Source organism: Scleropages formosus, chromosome 19 (assembly GCF_900964775.1).
Source record: "Scleropages formosus chromosome 19, fSclFor1.1, whole genome shotgun sequence".
NCBI lineage: Eukaryota > Metazoa > Chordata > Actinopteri > Osteoglossiformes > Osteoglossidae > Scleropages > Scleropages formosus.
This window is the reverse complement of record NC_041824.1, coordinates 18,545,845-18,563,778: the sequence shown is the minus strand read 5'-3', so window position 1 is coordinate 18,563,778 and position 17,934 is coordinate 18,545,845. Positions and strand designations below refer to the sequence as shown.

The 17,934-nt window shown below is 47.5% G+C and overlaps 1 protein-coding gene across 1 annotated transcript; it reads right to left on the bottom strand.

Moving 5' to 3' along the window:
- Positions 1-1,591: 1,591 nt before the first annotated feature.
- Positions 1,592-14,976, bottom strand: spdef (SAM pointed domain containing ets transcription factor). The gene is made up of 6 exons (XM_018760321.2): positions 14,519-14,976; positions 6,409-6,887; positions 4,889-5,086; positions 3,738-3,785; positions 3,401-3,535; positions 1,592-2,086 (listed from the first exon to the last, which is right to left on the bottom strand). The coding sequence occupies exons 2-6, from the start codon at positions 6,872-6,874 to the stop codon at positions 1,908-1,910; spliced, it is 1,026 nt and encodes a 341-aa protein (XP_018615837.1). The 5' UTR covers positions 6,875-6,887; positions 14,519-14,976; the 3' UTR covers positions 1,592-1,907.
- Positions 14,977-17,934: the final 2,958 nt, after the last annotated feature.

Here is a 17,934-nt window from a genome sequence, read left to right as displayed (position 1 = left end):
AGCAACATGTTTACAAAAGAGTCTTTATTCTTTACACTGAAACAATTTAAAAGAAACAGCAGTCGGAGACAATAAGGTTAAACAAGTTTAAACCAAATAAAAAGGAGTGGACAAACTGATTAAAAATTGCTTTCACTGTATCACTGTGTGTTGTGTGTTTGTTTGAGCACATATTTTTAAACCCTGAAGAGACATTTTTTAATATTCCCTCAAGAGTAGCAAACCCTGGAAAACATACCTTATTGGGATATTACATACAATAAAAAAAGAGAAAACCTTTTTTACAAAATAAAACCGGAAGTGCAAAAACTTCAATTCAATATATATTTGAAATTTATATTGAACTTGGGCGAAGAATCATTTATTACACTAAAGTTAGAGCTGATGTAAAATCCCCACAATGATATGTCGACAGATGTAGTGCAGCGAGTGTCTTTGCACCATTTACGCGTACATTAAACTGTGAGCATGCATACCTTCCTCTCTGAATTAAATACTCATTCATTCTCAGAATAAACCTCACACCTCAGCTGTTGCTTGTGATGCACGACTGTTTCTCTGCAAGTTCTCATTAACGGCTAAACTTCATTATAAACACGAATCTCTATTGCACACATTTAACAGTCGTGTTATTTTTAAAAAAAAAAAAAAACAAAAAAATGCTGACATGAGAAAATAAATCGTAAGTCCTTCAAACCTGGTTCTGATGTTGGGCTCGACCTTCCAAATTCGTAGCACTTTGAATTGAGCGTCTTTCAGGTTGACAGTGTTGTGGTCAAACCAAAGGGAACGAACCGCACGGTTCCTTCTCCGATCACATGCGACAATGCCAAACAAACAAGGCACAAAGCAGGTGAGGGAGGTGTGGAAATAGCAGGCCACCGGGGCACCCATGAGCAGAGTGAACAGCAGGCGTATTTAAGAGGAACCCGGGGCAACCTGGCGTATGTTCTTGGGTGTTCTTTTTGATGAATGGAGCACTTGGACGAAACGCCTGTTTGGTCGTCTGGAGGGCAGCCAAAACCAAGCCCACGGTATTATGGAGAGATAACAGTCGCATTCCGACAAAACCAGCGAAAGGGAGGAGTGATGGGGGATGGGGAGCGGAGGGGATCGGTGGGGGGGGTTGATGGCCGCGTGCCGACGCATGGCATGAATGAAGAGTCTAGAAGTCGTTGGAAAAGGAAATGGTGACATGGAACAGCTCGAATGCCCTCATTAAAGACATCCGTTTTGAAATATTGTCCCGGGAGTGCTCTTTCAAACTTTGTGGGATTACCAAGTGGACGTTTTCACAGTGCTTTGTACTTGGGCGGAAGGGACTGGCTGTCTTACCAGTGGACAGAAGGGCAGGTAGCCAGAAAGGTTTCGTTGCGAAACTTCCAAGTCACCGGTGCTCATTAGCGAAACAAAGGCAGACGCAAAGCTCGGACAAGTCGGTCAAATTAAGTCTCGTGAAGCGCGGTCCCAGTAAAAGTCACTTCTGAGAAACAAAAAGACAGCTTTGAAAGACGTAAATAACCAAAGCCCTATATGCTGTACGCCTAATTACCTAACATGAAAAAATGTAAACACAAGGAATTAGAACAGGCAGATAATGCGGACATGTGGAAAAGGCAGTTTAGAGTCCTTCCTGAAGGATTCGCTTTGTGGGGCTCCCCCCCCAAAGTCTTTATTTTCAACGATCCCTCCGTGCATGAACGTCCTGCTCTTGTGGAGACGGGGTTTATTCAAAGGGGGACGCGTTGTCCTTTCAGATCCCCTGGCTATGACAGACCATCATAGGGCAGTGAGTCTGAGCTCCTCCCCAGCAGAGGGATTCAACAAGACAGAAGAGAGGGCAGGGATGCTGGCGAGATGCTGGCGAGATGCAGCCCAGCTGATGTCTGCAGCGCCAACCGCAGCCTTTATATAGGGTGGACAAACTGGTAGACGAGTCTCTGTGACACGTCGGGCTTACGGATGATGCCCTTCTTATAGTACTGGCGGATGGAGCGGCTCAGCTTGTCGTAGTTCATGGCTGGGCGGTTCTTCCTGATGCCCCACAGACGCGCCACATGAGCAGAGTCTTCGATTTTGAAGATGCCTGTAAATGGAGAGGATCCAATATGGTCAGCATAACGATGTTCATAATACAAGTATTTTTGGCAGTCTGAGAAGGTCCCATTGCAGAAAGAAAAAGCCAGGTCTCCTGGGGTGAAACTCTGTCAGTCTCTTCTCATTACTTATGGACCTTTTGCTTTTAATGTTTCAGCTTTACTTTGCTGACTCATTCATTTATTAATAATACATTTTATTTTATATAGCACGAAGCAGCACGATGGCGATGGGCAGCAGGTAACTGCCACCTCACGGCACCTGGCATAGGGTCGACTCAAGCTCAGTCTGTATGGAGTCTGCATGTTCTCCCTGCGTTCCTGTGGGCTTCCTCTGGGTGCTCTGGTTTCTCCCCACTTCAGTTTTATGTAGGACTCTGAATTGCCTGTTTTATGTGGATGTATGGGCTGCCCTACAATGGACTTGTATCCCGTCCAAGGTGTACCCCTGCTTTGCCTTAGACCCAGTAATTCTGGGATAGGTTCTGAACCACTGTCATCCTGACTGGGACAAGAGAGTGAGCGTAAAAGCAGCTTCTCTGAACACACTGCAGAAGAAAGAAAGATATACAGTATAACGTGCTTTTATAGAGTAGCAGAACTAAATTTATAATAAAGTGTAATAGAAAATATAACAGTAAGACAAGCAAAAGAGACATAAAATGTAAAAAAAAATTGTATCACAGAGAAGAGAAAGGAAAAAAGGAGCACAAAGATGTGTTTAAGGGGAATTTGAAACATGTAGGTCTTGAATCTGGATTAAAAGGTGCTCAGAGAAGGAGGATCTCTGACATTTTTGGGAAGAGAAACACAGTGTGAGGTCATAGCAGGAGAAAGTGCCCTCTCCCCAAGATTGAAAACTCAGGACAAGTAAGAGTCCAGAGTCAGCTAAATGTAAATTGTGAGGTGTGGAATAGACTGATAGGAAGAAAGGTGCCAAGTCATGCAGAGCTTCATACGTAAGCATGAGGATTTTGAAGTAAACTCGAACCCTTACGGGAAACCAGTGCTGGGATTGTGAAACAGGTGTGACGTGGTTACTTGGTTAGGATTCTAGCTGCTGAACGCTGAACATACTGGAAATTTTGTAAGGAAGATTTTGAGGCCCCAGCGAAGAGCCAGTGGTAAAATTGTATAAAAAGTCACTCTGGATAACAGTTTCTATATTCAAGCTTAGTTCTTACAGACACTGCAAACGTAGCTGTTTCAGAGCTCCTCTGTACTCCCCCCACCCCACCCTGGCTCATCGCTCCCTCCTTCGGCTTCTGGCTCCACCCCGTCCTCCATGACCCCGCCCACCCTACCTTTCTCCTTGTTGAGCCAGCGGATGCAGCGGCCGTAGCTGTGCGGCTTGAGAAGCAGTTCCCGAAGAAACTGCCAGAGGTGGATGGGTTGCCCCGAGGAAGACGAGTCCGCCTCGGACCACAGTTCCTCTCCCCCTAGAGTAGCAAAATGACGAGCCAGTAAAGAACCACACATCCTGACTCATTGATGGCTGGCAGTTGCTCCATGAAGGCTGGCACACATACGCATACGTTCACAAGCAATGAGTCAGCTTCACAGTGGCATGAAACGACACGCCATACCCAACGCTCAGAGCTCAACCCTTTGGGAGGACGTAACTGTGTTTTGTAGACTCACCTATGAGCCTGTTGTCTCCTGAAGAACATCTCTCCTTCATCCAAGCAGCTACACAGCAAGAGAGAGAGCAAAACTAAGTCAGACTCAATGGGGTTGCTCACTTTTGACTGGGAGGGATCACATTGCTTAAAATACAATACTTGACTTGTTTAAAGTCTCTGTAAATGTTACGATTAAAGCTGCTGACGCAGAGCACCAGCATGGAAAAGAAAAAGAAAGAAGACAGCTGGGAAGGGGCAACACAATGCAATACAACCTTGGCTTGGGAAGAATTATATACAGTGCTGCTTGAAAGAGTGGGAACACTACAGGGATGGTCATTATTCTTAAATATTAAAAATGGTCATTATTTTAAAATATTAAAATAAAGTTAAAAAATCAAAATCTTAAACATATAAAATGAATAAATGATCATGATTTATACACATTTCTACTTGTTTTATCCACTGCAGTTTGTGCAGCTGCACTACTTCCATTTTTCTACTACAGACATGATTTCATCCAAAGTAACATATGGAAATATTGGTGATTACACACATATTGTGTCATATGAGAAACACTGCTGTTCATTCAATAACCATTTCAGGTTAAAACTGAGGGACGCAAGGGGTTCACATACTTTCAAGCAGCACTGTATGTTAGGTAATCCTCTTAAAACCCTTTACAAATAACATTCTCAAAAATCATTACATTTATTGTGTTTTAACGTGTCTTATAGGTATGTGGCATTTAATACAAAAAGGAGGCAAACAGTTTCCTAACTCTATGTTTCAAAAATCCAAGTCCGTGAAGGTGGCGTATAACAACGCCTTTCTATTGTAACACTGGGAAACGTGCCTAACCACAACTTCTCCAACATAAATGTCCAGCAGGTTAAATTAATTAATTTTTTAGATTGCACTGAATAAAAGTGGTAAATCTAGAGTTTAGTAACTATGAAGTCTCATCTCTCCTTTAGCTCCTGTCTTTTTGGTGAAAAGGCAGCGCTGAAGCTGGCATGTTTGTCTTCTGAAAGAACTTATTTTGTCGAAAAAAAGTAGCTACAGTAATAAAACATAAGAATAATCAAATAATAATAATAATAATACCCCCCCCCCCCCCCCCCCCCCCCCCCGATCTTAGCAGAACTAGCTGACTTCTGCTCAGCATACCTGACTTCCAGATGTCCAGATGAGCGTAGAGGATGTCACCACACTGCAGGCACCTCTGCCGGAAGTCGTCTTCGCTCATGGCACACAGGTCCTTGCCGCTGAGTTCCTGGAAAGCCTTGCCCACGTGGGGCAGGCGGTAGAGGTGTTCTGTCCATAGGACCCACTTCTGGACATTGCTCATGTTCCACTCCATGGGGTCTGAGGGAGGGACAGAGTACGGCTGTTGTTGTTGGGATCATGCTGATCAGCTCACGCTCATTCCAAAGTCCTATTACTATGTTCCCAAATCCTTATGTTCCCATCATAGCTGAAAGAGGGCAAACAGGAAAGGCTAAAGTCATATTTGAAAAAAGTTCTTTTGTTTCATGGGCCGAAAGTTATCTTTTTTACCGAAGCGTGAGTATGCTGCTTCAGTCTCTAAACGAGACCCGTGACTGTAAGCGAAGGAGGGCGAAAAGTCAACAGAGCCATTTGCGCAGGGCGTAGTGTTTCGCTTTGCTCTGTTGCTGAAACCGCTGCGCCGCTGTCCCGGCCCGGCTTCGCAAGGGGGTTAGCGGAAATGTCAAAGGCTCCGCTCGGGGAAGAGAAGACCTGCGGCGGGATCGCGGATGGCCCCCACCCTCTTGTTTGCCCCATGATGTCAAAAGCGTGAAAAGAGACGTGTGGAAGTGCTATCGCAATGAGGACACACCTTCAGCTTCAAAACGGATCCTAATCCACCAGTCATCGGTCACATGGCAGGGACAACTGGGAACTGAGGGAACTCTAAACACTGCTGCCTAATGTTATTTATTTATTATTATTATTATTATTATTATTATTATTATTATTACGGGGGGTGCGGTGGCGCAGTGGGTTGGACCGGGTCCTGCTCTCCGGTGGGTCTGGGGTTTGAGTCCCGCTTGGGGTGCCTTGCGACGGACTGGCGTCCCGTCCTGGGTGTGTCCCCTCCCCCTCTGGCCTTACGCCTTGTGTTGCCGGGTAGGCTCCGGTTCCCCGTGACCCCGTATGGGACAAGCGGTTCTGAAAATGTGTGTGTGTCTGTGTGTGTGTGTGTTATTATTATTATTATTATTATTATTATTATTATTATTATTATTTCTGTTGTTGTTGTTGATGATGATAACAACAATAATAATCATAATCAAAATGAAAAACATTACAACCCATCACTTCAAGTCACCTTGCAGAAAAGGATGTAAATAGAAGTGCACTGTTAATATGAAGCAGCTCTCATTAAATAACTACAGTTAGTTATTTGAGAGTTAAATTTGCAAGAGCTCCACAGGTAATTGCACAAACTATGAACTGCGTCCTTTTACTTTGGTGACGTGAGAAATTACTGTACTCGTACAATGATCTCGCAAAAGCTCCGATGTGAATCTCGTGCGTCCCAGAGGCTGTACATATCTGCCTTTATGAGCAATAGTAATTACTCTTGTTCAGCCTGTGGCCTTTTTCGATGTCTGCGGGGTGCTGCGATCGCTGCGACCGCCGGGCAGTCGGCTGAGTGGTCGCACCTGGGTGGATGTTGAGGAGCTTGCAGGCTGTGTCGATGTCCTTCAGTACCTCCCCCACGACGAGGCTCTGCACCTGCTCCAGCGAGCGCTCCTCCACCTGGGACTCCAACGCAGGCGAGAGGGCCAGGCCCTGGCTGTCGATGACGGGGCACTGCTCGGGGTCCTTACGTGGCTCGCTCCGGGCCCCGCCTCCCGCCCCACCCCCACAGCTCGGGGGCGGAGCCGGGTCCGTCACTTTGACCAGCCAGGCAGCGTCCTCTGTCAGGAGCATGTCGAAGCAGGACAGGTACAGTCCAGGTGGGCGCTCGGAGCCGGAGCTCAGCTCACGGGGTGGCTTGGAGTCCTCCAGGTCCCAGATCTGCGAGAGGCCGTTGACAGCATCTGGGAGCACCAGAGAGGTCTCAGAAAGACCCGGGCGGGACGAGTGCAGCGTGATCGCCCCCAGGCCTCCGTCTCGGCTCACCATGGCCACTTCTGAGCTGTGGGGCAGCAGGACACGCACGTCAGTGAGACACCTGGCTCCTGGGGACGGGGAGAAACCACCACATCTAGAGATCCCTGCCAGTAAACAAAGAGGGTGTCCAGCTACAGTCCATAAAGGAATCAGTGTGAAAGTAAAGACTGCTTTATACTTCACAGATGTTAACACACCACGACAGTGCAGCTGGTTACACGTACGAAATAGCTGAGACAGTTTACACTTCTGCATGTGGGCAGAGCGCAACCTGCTGCACGGTCTTACCTGGTCTGTTGTTGGTTGTTTAGCACCGGATCAATTTTATTGTCGTTTCATGTGGATCCTCCCTACAAGGTTGACTCCATTAACAACACTAAAGCGATCTTAAGAACCGTAAAAACTACATAAAATATACGCAGATATAGGTTTACTGCACGGTGAGACAAAGACCGAAAGCCTGTGGATTCATTGCATTGAACTCAACTTCTCCATATGGGGTAAAAAAGATAAGATAAACCAGGCTAAGTGCCGATTGACTTCAGCTTCTTATCTGGTTTAAATCCGTTAATTTATATTAATTGACAAAATTGCTACTAATGAATTTGCTAACTGTAGCCCGTACAAATTGGTCCCTTTTTGTATTCATTTTGACCTCCTTTATTTATATAATAAAGCATGGCATATTTATTAATTCTGCTGTTAAGTTGCCGGTTCGACTGTTCTCAAAGTTGCTGTAAAAGCTCCGATGTGGGAAGACATAACCTCCAGGCATCAGTAAAATCCCTTTACAGCCAGTCAGTGTCAAAATCACCTTATGTACACCAGTCTTCAAAATGTTTCAAATTTTGCTTTGCACATGACATTGCAACAGCACTCCATTCTCGCCCAAAACGATGAAATTTCACCTGCGAAACCCAACGACTACTGACAGCCAAGGCCCGGGAAGCACAAGCCAGCCCTCGTCATCTGAAGTGTCCGTTGTCAGTCAAGTCCTCCAAAAACGTATCATTCTGGCCTTGGCGTTCGATCACTGTTACCCCCATTTAACATAGTAAAGGACTTCTAAATCTAGAAGGTTCCGGAAGTGCATTGCTATACATACAACTCAGAAGCTGCGACTAAGCAACATATTCTTTAATCCCATAAGAAAAAAACATTGTGGATAATACAGGAGCAGATCGTGTTTATGAGATGATAAAGTCTGACTTCAGTTTAAATATACAATAAAGATTAATACTGTATCTTCACTCAAAGTGCTCTCTGTAATAAAATGTGCACATCCTTTCATACCTGACAACGAAAGGCAAACAAGCATCCTGAACAGGTTTTGTGAGTAATGACTCTCAAGCCAATATTGACTTACACATTGCGCTCGGTTGTCTAATTCACCTTTTGAAATCTATTGATACAGTTCCGAATGCACCGCGCACAAGGCATCAAAACCTTGCCTAAACGTTTAAACAGCAGTAATGCTAAAACAAACGTGATATTTTATCAAGCATAGTAACTACGAATGTTTTGACGCAGAATGTTGCCAAGCTTGTGCTAAACGATCAACACTCTCATTGGCTGCTTTTCCGAGAGTGAATTAAGCGTGAACCCAGATGGGCACCTAAATGGTTTAATTTACCTCTCGAACATAACACAGAAATTTTAATTTTGTTTTTTTTTACAGTACCTCTTTGAGAGAAAAAATCCCATGTACCCTCTACATCGCACTGAGACTTCTTGATGGCATTCGGAGAGATGCAGCTGGAGCGAAGAACTGCATTAAGGAAGCGCACTTTTACCGCACTCATGAACAACAAGCTTGCCTAATAACCTGTGAATTAGCGGGGACGTTTTTTAAAGGCACCAGGTCAAACATTTTCAAAGGTACCAAGGAAACATGCGGGACAGCGGGGCCAAAATGAGAATTTACTCTTGCCGGGGGAAGGGTGGGGGGGGTTGCGGTCACCGGGTGGGTTTGGTTAGGATGGCACTAAATGGATTTTACTGAGTCCCTTACTTGCGGGTCAGCACTTGCTAATGGTCACCGGGGCGAGGTGAGTGGCTCAGAGTGAGCCCTCCATTGATGCTGTTTTACGCTGCTATATCTCACAGAGACGGTCCTACAGATTCCCGGCTCCGCCGTCAGCTGGAGTCGGGCTTTTTTAATCAAACAAAACACTGACACAGGCAATAGAGGGGCATGGAGTCGCTTGTTATTGAAGGACTCTCTGCATGGTGACCGACCGTTTGAACTTGTGTGAGACTGAGTAGAAACTACATTTACAAAGGTGGGGGAAACACATACAACCACATTTGCCACATTTACCAAAATCAGGATATACTAAAACCCAGGAAAAGTAAATTATTGGTACAAACTGCACCAGTAAAACTCTAATCTACTGTAATACGTGTGTCTATATCACAGGGATGCATGTGGTAAATAATGATGGCTACTGTGAAATACACACACACACACACACACACACACACATTTTCAGAGCCGCTTGTCCCATACGGGGTCACGGGGGAACCGGAGCCTACCCGGCAACACAGGGCGTAAGGCCGGAGGGGGAGGGGACACACCCAGGACGGGACGCCAGTCCGTCGCAAGGTACCCCAAGCGGGACTCGAACCCCAGACCCACCGGACAGCAGGACTGTGGTCCAACCCACTGTGCCACCGCACCCCCTACTGTGAAATAAATCTATTAAATCTCGCTCGCAACGGGCTGAACCATCCAGCACAAGAAATTCATCGTTGTACTTTCTTAAGGGGGAAAAGAAACCGAGGAAACCTGCTGGACCGAAGCATCCCAGGGCAGGAACTGAATACCTTACAGACAACTACGAGAAACTTAAATGACAGACAGCTACAGCGCCAACCCCGACCGTCACTGTTCAAATGGTGGTCTCGTGCCAGCAGACGTTGCCCCACGGTTCTGATCTCTAGCTGAGTTTTTTCAACTGCTCTGTGCCTCGAAGTGCAATGATGGAGCGCCACGTTCAGAGTGACATGTGCTGCGTGAGGGCAAGTGCGAAGTGAGGAGATCAGGAGTGGTTGGGGTTTAGTGGCCGACTGGAAGTTGTCCTCCAAGCGTGGAGATCCATACCGGGAGCTCAGGATCTGCCTTCGGTAAGAATAATAGAAGGGCCCGAAAGTGTCCCCCAGGCATCATGGTGATGGAGGTCATGGAAAAGGCCTGGCCAGAGCCTTTGAAGGTGGCCTTGAAGCTAGACCTGTAAGAAATGGTTATCCTACTCCAAAGAAAGTGCCCCCTCATCTCTTGGCATTATAACAGAGCCCAGTCTCCCAGCCCACAACTATGAGAGTCACCAAAAAATTCTTCCTTTTATCCCCATTCTCTGAGAAGGTCCTGGCCAACGCGTTGTCCACACTGGTTTAACAAGAATGAGATTAAAGCCGCAGTGGCTGGGCCTGCCCGCTGCGTGTCCACTCCGGCCTGCGACAGCTTGTGCTAAACCCATTAGTCCAGCAAATTTAGTCACTTCTCATTTTTGCAGCAGAGAAGCCGGGGTAGGTGGGGAGGACAGGTCAGGGGTAGAGACGCAAACAGGCTCCCCAGGCGAAGGATTAAGCCCTTGACTGATCTCTAAATGAGTTTGGTTAAGGCTGCCATATTCATTTCAAGGGAATTAGTCCTGTGCCGTTCTTTTCCTCACTAGTCTCAGATCAAGGGTGTGGGGGTGGAGGCTGCTAAACAGCTGCCTGGCAACTACCACAGTGCAGGTTGCAGTGTGCAGCCGGTGGCATTCATCTGGGGTCCACCAGGTCACTTTGGGGGTGTCACGGGCGACGACCCACTCCTCTCCGGCCACCTAATGATATTGAATGTGGTTCTAGGGTAATGGTCAGCAGTGGAAGGCCCATGGATCCAGCAGCTTCTGCTCCCTGGTCTCATCCAGGTGGAATTTCTTTGCTGATTCAAAAACGTTAAATAGAGCAAACTCGTCATACATGAGAGGATTGGTACTTTGTAGTAAAGACTGGTCAACAGATCTTTTCCAACAAACAAAGTAACCCTGCTGGTGTTTAGAGTAGTGCTTCCCGTGTAACGTGACCAGAGAACAGCGCCGAACAGCAATGACCTTAATCAGCGTTCCGCCGCAAGGGCAATTGATAATCTTGTACCTAGTCAAAGAGAAATGGTATTTCTTTTGAGGTTAGCGGCACTACAGTGCGTGTTTGCGTCGATGATCTTGTGCACGATGGTAGCTCTCCCCACACGATTGTGCAAATCTAAACTCCTTGCTGTAGCACCCAGGAGCGGCCAGCCAAAATGTGCGGCAGGGATTTTCTGTGTGTGTGTGTGTGTGTGTGTGTGTGTGTGTGTGTTAGACTTAGTACACCTAGACATGCACCTAACATGTGAGCTGCAGTGGGCTGTACACTGGCGCCTGTATCTCACATTTTGCCAGTAATGGATAACCTACCAGGGGTGTGACTCCAGCAGCTCTGACTAGGTACAGGTGTATGATTCAGCCTAGAAGTAGCCCCTGTCTCCACCCTCCTGTTTGCTGATGCAGAGTGGTATCAGGTGAACCTTAACCATTCCAGGGGCCAAAAACATGGCTGAAAGCCCCAGCTGGGGAGGGAGGATGGCTTTTGAGAGACCCCTGAGTTTTTACCCATCCATAGCATGCCCAGTAAAAGAATTTGCCCCTTTGCTGCAGTCTAATGAGTGAGCGATTACAGGGAAGTTCTCATCAGAGATGGGAGAAGGAAACTGAAATGCATCTACACAAGAGGGATACCTACATGGAAAATTTTTGCAAGAATGAAAATACCAGAAATGGTGGAGCACTGGATGCTGAGGGCGATTTCTGTCCTCAACCTGGTGTGTTGCAGTTGTGTTGACTCATCTCCCCAACCCCAGGCTGCCATCCACCTGCCTGATCTTATATGGCCCAGATAAAGATCCCCTAGAAATGTACAGCTCGCTGAATTTGTCATAGGCAAAGCACCTGCTTCTTCCCCTGAGCGATGGGGAGCACAGGTGCTCGACAGATATTTGTCACTCTGCATTGGGAGGCGTTGGAACCCATACGCTTGCCAGAGGCACCTGCTCCAGCTGTGTGAGGAATGTTATCTCGCACTATACCGTTTCATCTGAGAATCCCTGGCCAGTCTACTTGTGAGTGTTTTCTCTATCATACAGACCAATTCACATAATCAAAGTACTTATGCAGAGAGATTTCTGAAGGCTGGGGGACGGAGGAGACAGACAATGTGAAAAGGAAGGAGAAAATTTGCTGGATCTGGTCAAAGACTGGAAGAGTGCATGCGGAATGGAAAAAGTTGTAGTGTGGTGGTTTCCAGCTGAAATTCCAGTAGGGTCCCTGCAGTGTATGGTTGAAAAAGACACTCAATTTGACTTATCCCAGGAAAATTGTCTAAGTGTCTTTAAGAATGGCTTTTGGATTAAAGCATCTAAGCGACAGGATAATGTACAATTTCCAGCAAGTGCTATGTCTCAGTGGCAGCTTTTTTGGGCTGTATGTATTAGGGGTAGACAGTAGTGGTTAGTGCTTCTGCCTTTGTCCCTACCGGTTGCAGGTTTGAGTCCCACCTCCAGCTGTAGTACCCTTGAGCAAGGTACTTGCTCTAAATTTCTAAACGGGTGTAGAACTGTAAGGTGCTTTGAAGGAAAGTGTCAGCTAAATGAATAAATGTAATGTTCGTACTTAAAAAAAAAAAAATCTTAAGGGCCAAAAAGTGGGGTGTGGGGGTGGATAAATGAGTAAATTCAAATGATATGCAAAGCAATCTATAGAGCAGTGCTGGGTCGGGAATCAGGGCCTCAAAACATGTGTATAACTGTCACCACCCAGCTTCTCATATTCTTTTAATTGCCTGTGATATCAGACCAACATCAGGTATAGAAAATCCTAGAGTGACAGTTTGGGGTTTTCTAAATATTTCTGTCATTCTTCTGTGTAGCTGGGCGGTTTATGTTGCTGGATGTCTTCCAGGTCTTTTTTTTTTTTACCGAACAGATAACTGGTTACCAATGCATATCTTGTCTGCCATCTAAATCTTAGGAAAGAGTAGGTCTTGTAATTGTTCTTCTTTATGTCTGTCACCTTAAACATTTAATCGCATCAAGCCTTACTGAGGAGACTGGCTTATTTACCGGTCTTGAGTTTTGCATATACTTTGGGTGCATTGTCCTTTGTGTCTGGAAAGTACATTTGCCTGCGTTCAACACCCAAAATTTTCATTAATTTAAGTACCAGTGGTTCGCTTATTGTTCCTTCCTCCAACCCCCCCCATAGGATAAGAAGATTCTAGTCAAATGCTCCCCCCAGAGTGACTGACAAAGTTTCATAGATCTTTTTGTTCAGCTTATGCAGCAGAATATTTAGCTGAAACAATTTTAAGCACATTATTGAAATCACTTGCCATTTGAACCTGGGACAGTATGGTAAAAAGTCCTGTTCCTTAGCTCTGGGGGTAACTGTTTACACAGGCCGGCTTTATCCCCCATTAGTCATTTTTCTCTCATTCTTTTATTGCCCAAAGCATTTTTTTCTCATAGCATATCAGTGTCATTATAACCCATTTGTTCCTCGACATGCTAGGGGTTAGTGGCAAATAGTCTTTGAAGCGTGGAGGAGTATCACGGACAAGTGTAATTTTGCATGTCACCCTCTTAAGAGCGGTGGTCCACAAAGTGCCTCTTGACCTGCTGTGGTGTGCCATAAGCAAGCCTCCCTCAGTTTCAGCTTGATAAGACCTTTCTGTAAATTTCTTGAACTGCTCCCATCTTTGCTGCACCTAGATCAGTAGGTCATGGGGCGGTGCCATGGCTTATTAATAAAACTATTAATAACAGTTAATAACACACTGAAACAGATTTCGTTGCGCGCCCTTAAAATCTACCTACCTACTCATTCAGCACCCTCAGCTGGATGCAAAGAAACATTATGACATCACTGCATAACTCCTGCGACTCCTTCTTAAATTTACCCTGGCTCATACTACAGCTGGGAGCACCCAAGATTTGATGACTGCAGTAAAGAGATTCTATTGAGTATGAGCATCATCTACAGGGGGGTCTTCCCAGACAGACACACAGCTCATCCTGTTAACAACCGCTTACAGATGGCACACTGTGACATATGTATGGCACACTCATGTCCCATTAGAGAGTTTGGGTTTTAAGTAGACAGGTCCTACCAATTACATCACCTTCACATTTAACACTTTTCTCCAAAGTAACTTATACAGTGTTCAGCTGCTTACAATTATTCATCCATTTATACAGCTCGGTAAATTTACCAGAGCAATTTGAAGGTAACTACTTTATTTAAGTGTATTACAGATTGAAGTCAGACTCAAACCCACAACCTTTGGGTTCAAAGACACCAGCACTAACCATGATGCTACACACTGCCCCATATTCACCCCTTTACACAGCTGGGTAACTTTTAGGGGAACAGTTTTAGGGCCGGTACCTTACTCAGGGGTATTACAGTAGAAGGTGGGATTTGACCCTGTGACCTACAGGGCCACAACCCTAACCACTATAACACCTGCCGTCCCTACTCTGTGTATGTCGCTCAGAGTGATTTACCTCCAGCACAACAAGCTCTCTTTCCACTTTGCACAACACATCTGAGCACTTGAAGAGGGTGCGCTTACCTTGGCTCCTAGCAAAGGAGACGGGCTCTCCGTGGCACAGCAGTCCACTTGAGTTGATGCTGAGCAACCGCAGCGCGTTAACAGCCTGCGGACGTCGGATGTCTCCTGTCACTCTAGAAACCCGACACAGGTGTGTGTGAGAAGAGAGCCGGGTTCCAGGTCTGTGGCTGTGGCCCCGATGTCCTGGGTGCTCACAGGCTGGAGTGTGTGACAGGCAGGGTGGCAGCACAGGCTGGAAATACACTGCCTCAGGTGCGGGGTAGGCGTTTAAGAGCTTGGCCAACCCAACACGCATGCAGGGCTGAGCACGTTGCGGAGACGTAAGTGGTTTCTCATAGCCAAGTTTATCAGTAACAGATTCCTGCAGTGACTGTGTGTGTGTGTGTGTGTGTGTGTGTGTGTGTGTGTGTGTGTGTGTGTGTGAGACAGAGTATATGTGCCTGTGGAGGGTGTGTTTGCATGTGGTGAGTCCCTGTAAAGGAATGCCTGCCCCATTGACTCCATATTTATAAGGAGCCCCTATTTACCTGTGTAAACAGCGCGTGTCACTACCTCTGCTGGAGGTGTTTGATTATCTCAGTGACTTCCCCCCGTATCCCCATCCCTACCCCCCCAAACGCAATAACAGTGAAGTGTGAACAAGTGGTGGTGTTTAACCCTCGCTTTGCCACCCTGCTACAGCTGTCAGTTTTAGGGATTAAAGGAGGGTCCAGAGGGTGCGATTTGTGAAGAGGTCTCTACTCGTACCCTCCCCTCCCTCTGCCCCATCTCCGTACGTGAACTACAGCGACCTGTCAACTCCAGCTCCCCGTTTTTGTGAATGAACCGAAGGGATGGGTTTTTTTAGAGGCCAGTGTCAACAAGGTGGGAGTCGTGCGGTATGGAGGCTGTGGGGCACAGTTTGTTTAGGGCCCATTTAATTTTTTGTGTCTTCTCAAAAGAATTTGCATATGTGGACCACACTGGCGGTTTACTAGCTGTGAGGTAACCCCACATTTGCCTATAGGATTTATTGCTGGGATTTATCAGATTTATGGGAGCACTGAGTGAGCCAGTGATTTTCAGAAATCGTAGTGTGGTGGTAAAATGATCTGTTCGGTAATCAGCAAATTAATTTTTCAGTAATTATTTATATTTCTTATAATGAAGCAATAATTCAGTGTTATAAATAATGATAAGTGATGCTAGTAATAATTGTGCTTTCTGAGAGAGCTTTAAAATTGTGCTTTTGTGCTTAAATTCCATCCATCCATCTTCCTCCGGTATCCGGGGCCGGGTCGCGGGGGCTGCAGTCCGAGCAGAGTCCTCCAGACTTCCCTCTCCCCGCACACCTCCTCCAGTTCCCCTGGGGAAACCCCAAGGCGTTCCCAGGCCAGCCGGGAGACATAGTCTCTCCAACGTGTCCTGGGTCTGCCCCGAGGCCTCCTCCCAGTGGGACATGCCCAGAACACCTCACCAGGGAGGCGTCCAGGAGGCATCCGGAACAGATGCCCGAGCCACCTCAACTGGCTCCTCTCGATGCTGAGGAGCAGCGGCTCTACTCCGAGCTCCTCCCGGGTGACTGAGCTCCTCACCCTATCCCTAAGGGTGCGCCCAGCCACTCTGCAGAGGAAACTCATTTCTGCCGCTTGTATCCGCGATCTCATTCTTTCGGTCATGATCCAGAGCTCATGACCATAGGTGAGGGTAGGAACATAGATTGACCGGTAAATTGAGAGCTTCGCCTTACGGCTCAGCTCCCTCTTCACCACAACAGACCGGTACAATGTTCGCATTACTGCAGACGCCGCACCGATCCGTCCGTCAACCTGCCGCTCCATTTTTCCCTGACTCGTGAACAAGACCCTGAGATACTTAAACTCCTCCACTTGAGGGAGCGGCTTCCCCCTAATCTGGAGGGGGCAATCCACCTTTTTCCGACTGAGAACCATGGCCTCGGATTTGGAGGTGCTGATTCTCATCCCTGCCGCTTCGCACTCGGCTGCAAACCTGCCCAATGCACGGTGCAAGTCTTGATTTGATGAAGCCAACAGGACCACATCTTCCGCAAAAAACAGAGACGAGATCCTGCGGCCACCAAAACAGACACCCTCCGTTCCCTGGCTGCGCCTAGAAATTCTGTCCATGAAGATAAGGAGCAGAATCGGTGACAAAGGGCAGCCCTGGCGGAGTCCAACATGCACCGGGAACAGGTCTGACTTACTGCCGGCAATGCAAACCAAGCTCCTGCTCCGGTCATACAAGGAACGAACAGTCCGTAGCAGCAAGCCCCGAACCCCATAATCCCGAAGTACCTCCCACAGGATGCCACGAGGGACACGGTCGAATGCCTTCTCCAGGTCCACAAAACACATATGGACTGGTTGGGCAAACTCCCACAAACCCTCCAACACCCTAGTGAGGGTATAGAGCTGGTCCAGTGTTCCACAGCCAGGGCGAAAACCGCATTGCTCCTCCTGAATCCGAGGTTTGACTATCGGTCGGATTCTCCTTTCCAGTACCCTGGCATAGACTTTCCCAGGGAGGCTAAGGAGTGTGATCCCCCTATAGTTGGAACACAATCTCCGGTCCCCCTTCTTAAAAAGAGGGACCACCACCCCAGTCTGCCAGTCCAGAGGCACCATTCCCGAGCTCCACGCAATGTTGCAGAGGCGTGTCAGCCAAGACAGCCCCACAACATCCAGAGACTTGAGAAACTCGGGGCGGATCTCATCCACCCCCGGAGCCTTGCCACCGAGGAGTTTTTGACTACCTCAGCAACTTCAGCCAGGGTAATGGACGAGTCCCCCTCCAAGTCCCCAGCCTCAGCTTCCTCTATGGAAGATGTGTCGGAGGGATTAAGGAGATCCTCAAAGTACTCCTTCCACCGCCTGAGGACATCCTCAGCTGAGGTCAGCAACGCACCACTTCCACTGTAAACAGTGTTTGTGGAACACCGCTTCCCCCCTCTGAATCGCCGGACGGTTTGCCAGAATCTCTTTGAAGCCAACCGGAAGTCTTCTTCCATGGCCTTACCAAACTCCTCCCAAGCCCGAGTTTTTGCCGCGGCAACTGCCAGAGCCGCGTTCCGTTTGGCCCGTCGGTACCTGTCAGCTGCTTCAGGGGTCCCATGAGCCAGCCAGGCCCGATAGAACTCCTTCTTCAGCTTGACGGCATCCCTTACCTCCGGTGTCCACCACCGTGTTCGGGGATTGCCTCCGCGACAGGCGCCGGAGACCTTATGGCTGCAGCTCCGAACCGCCGCCCCGACAACGGAGGCGTGGAACATAGTCCATTCAGACTCAATGTCCCCCACCTCCCTCGGGACCTGGTTGAAGCTCTGTCGGAGGTGGGAGTTGAAGACCTCTCTGACAGTGGCCTCCGCCAAGCATTCCCAACAGACCCTCACTATGTGTTTGGGCCTGCCAGGTCTGTCC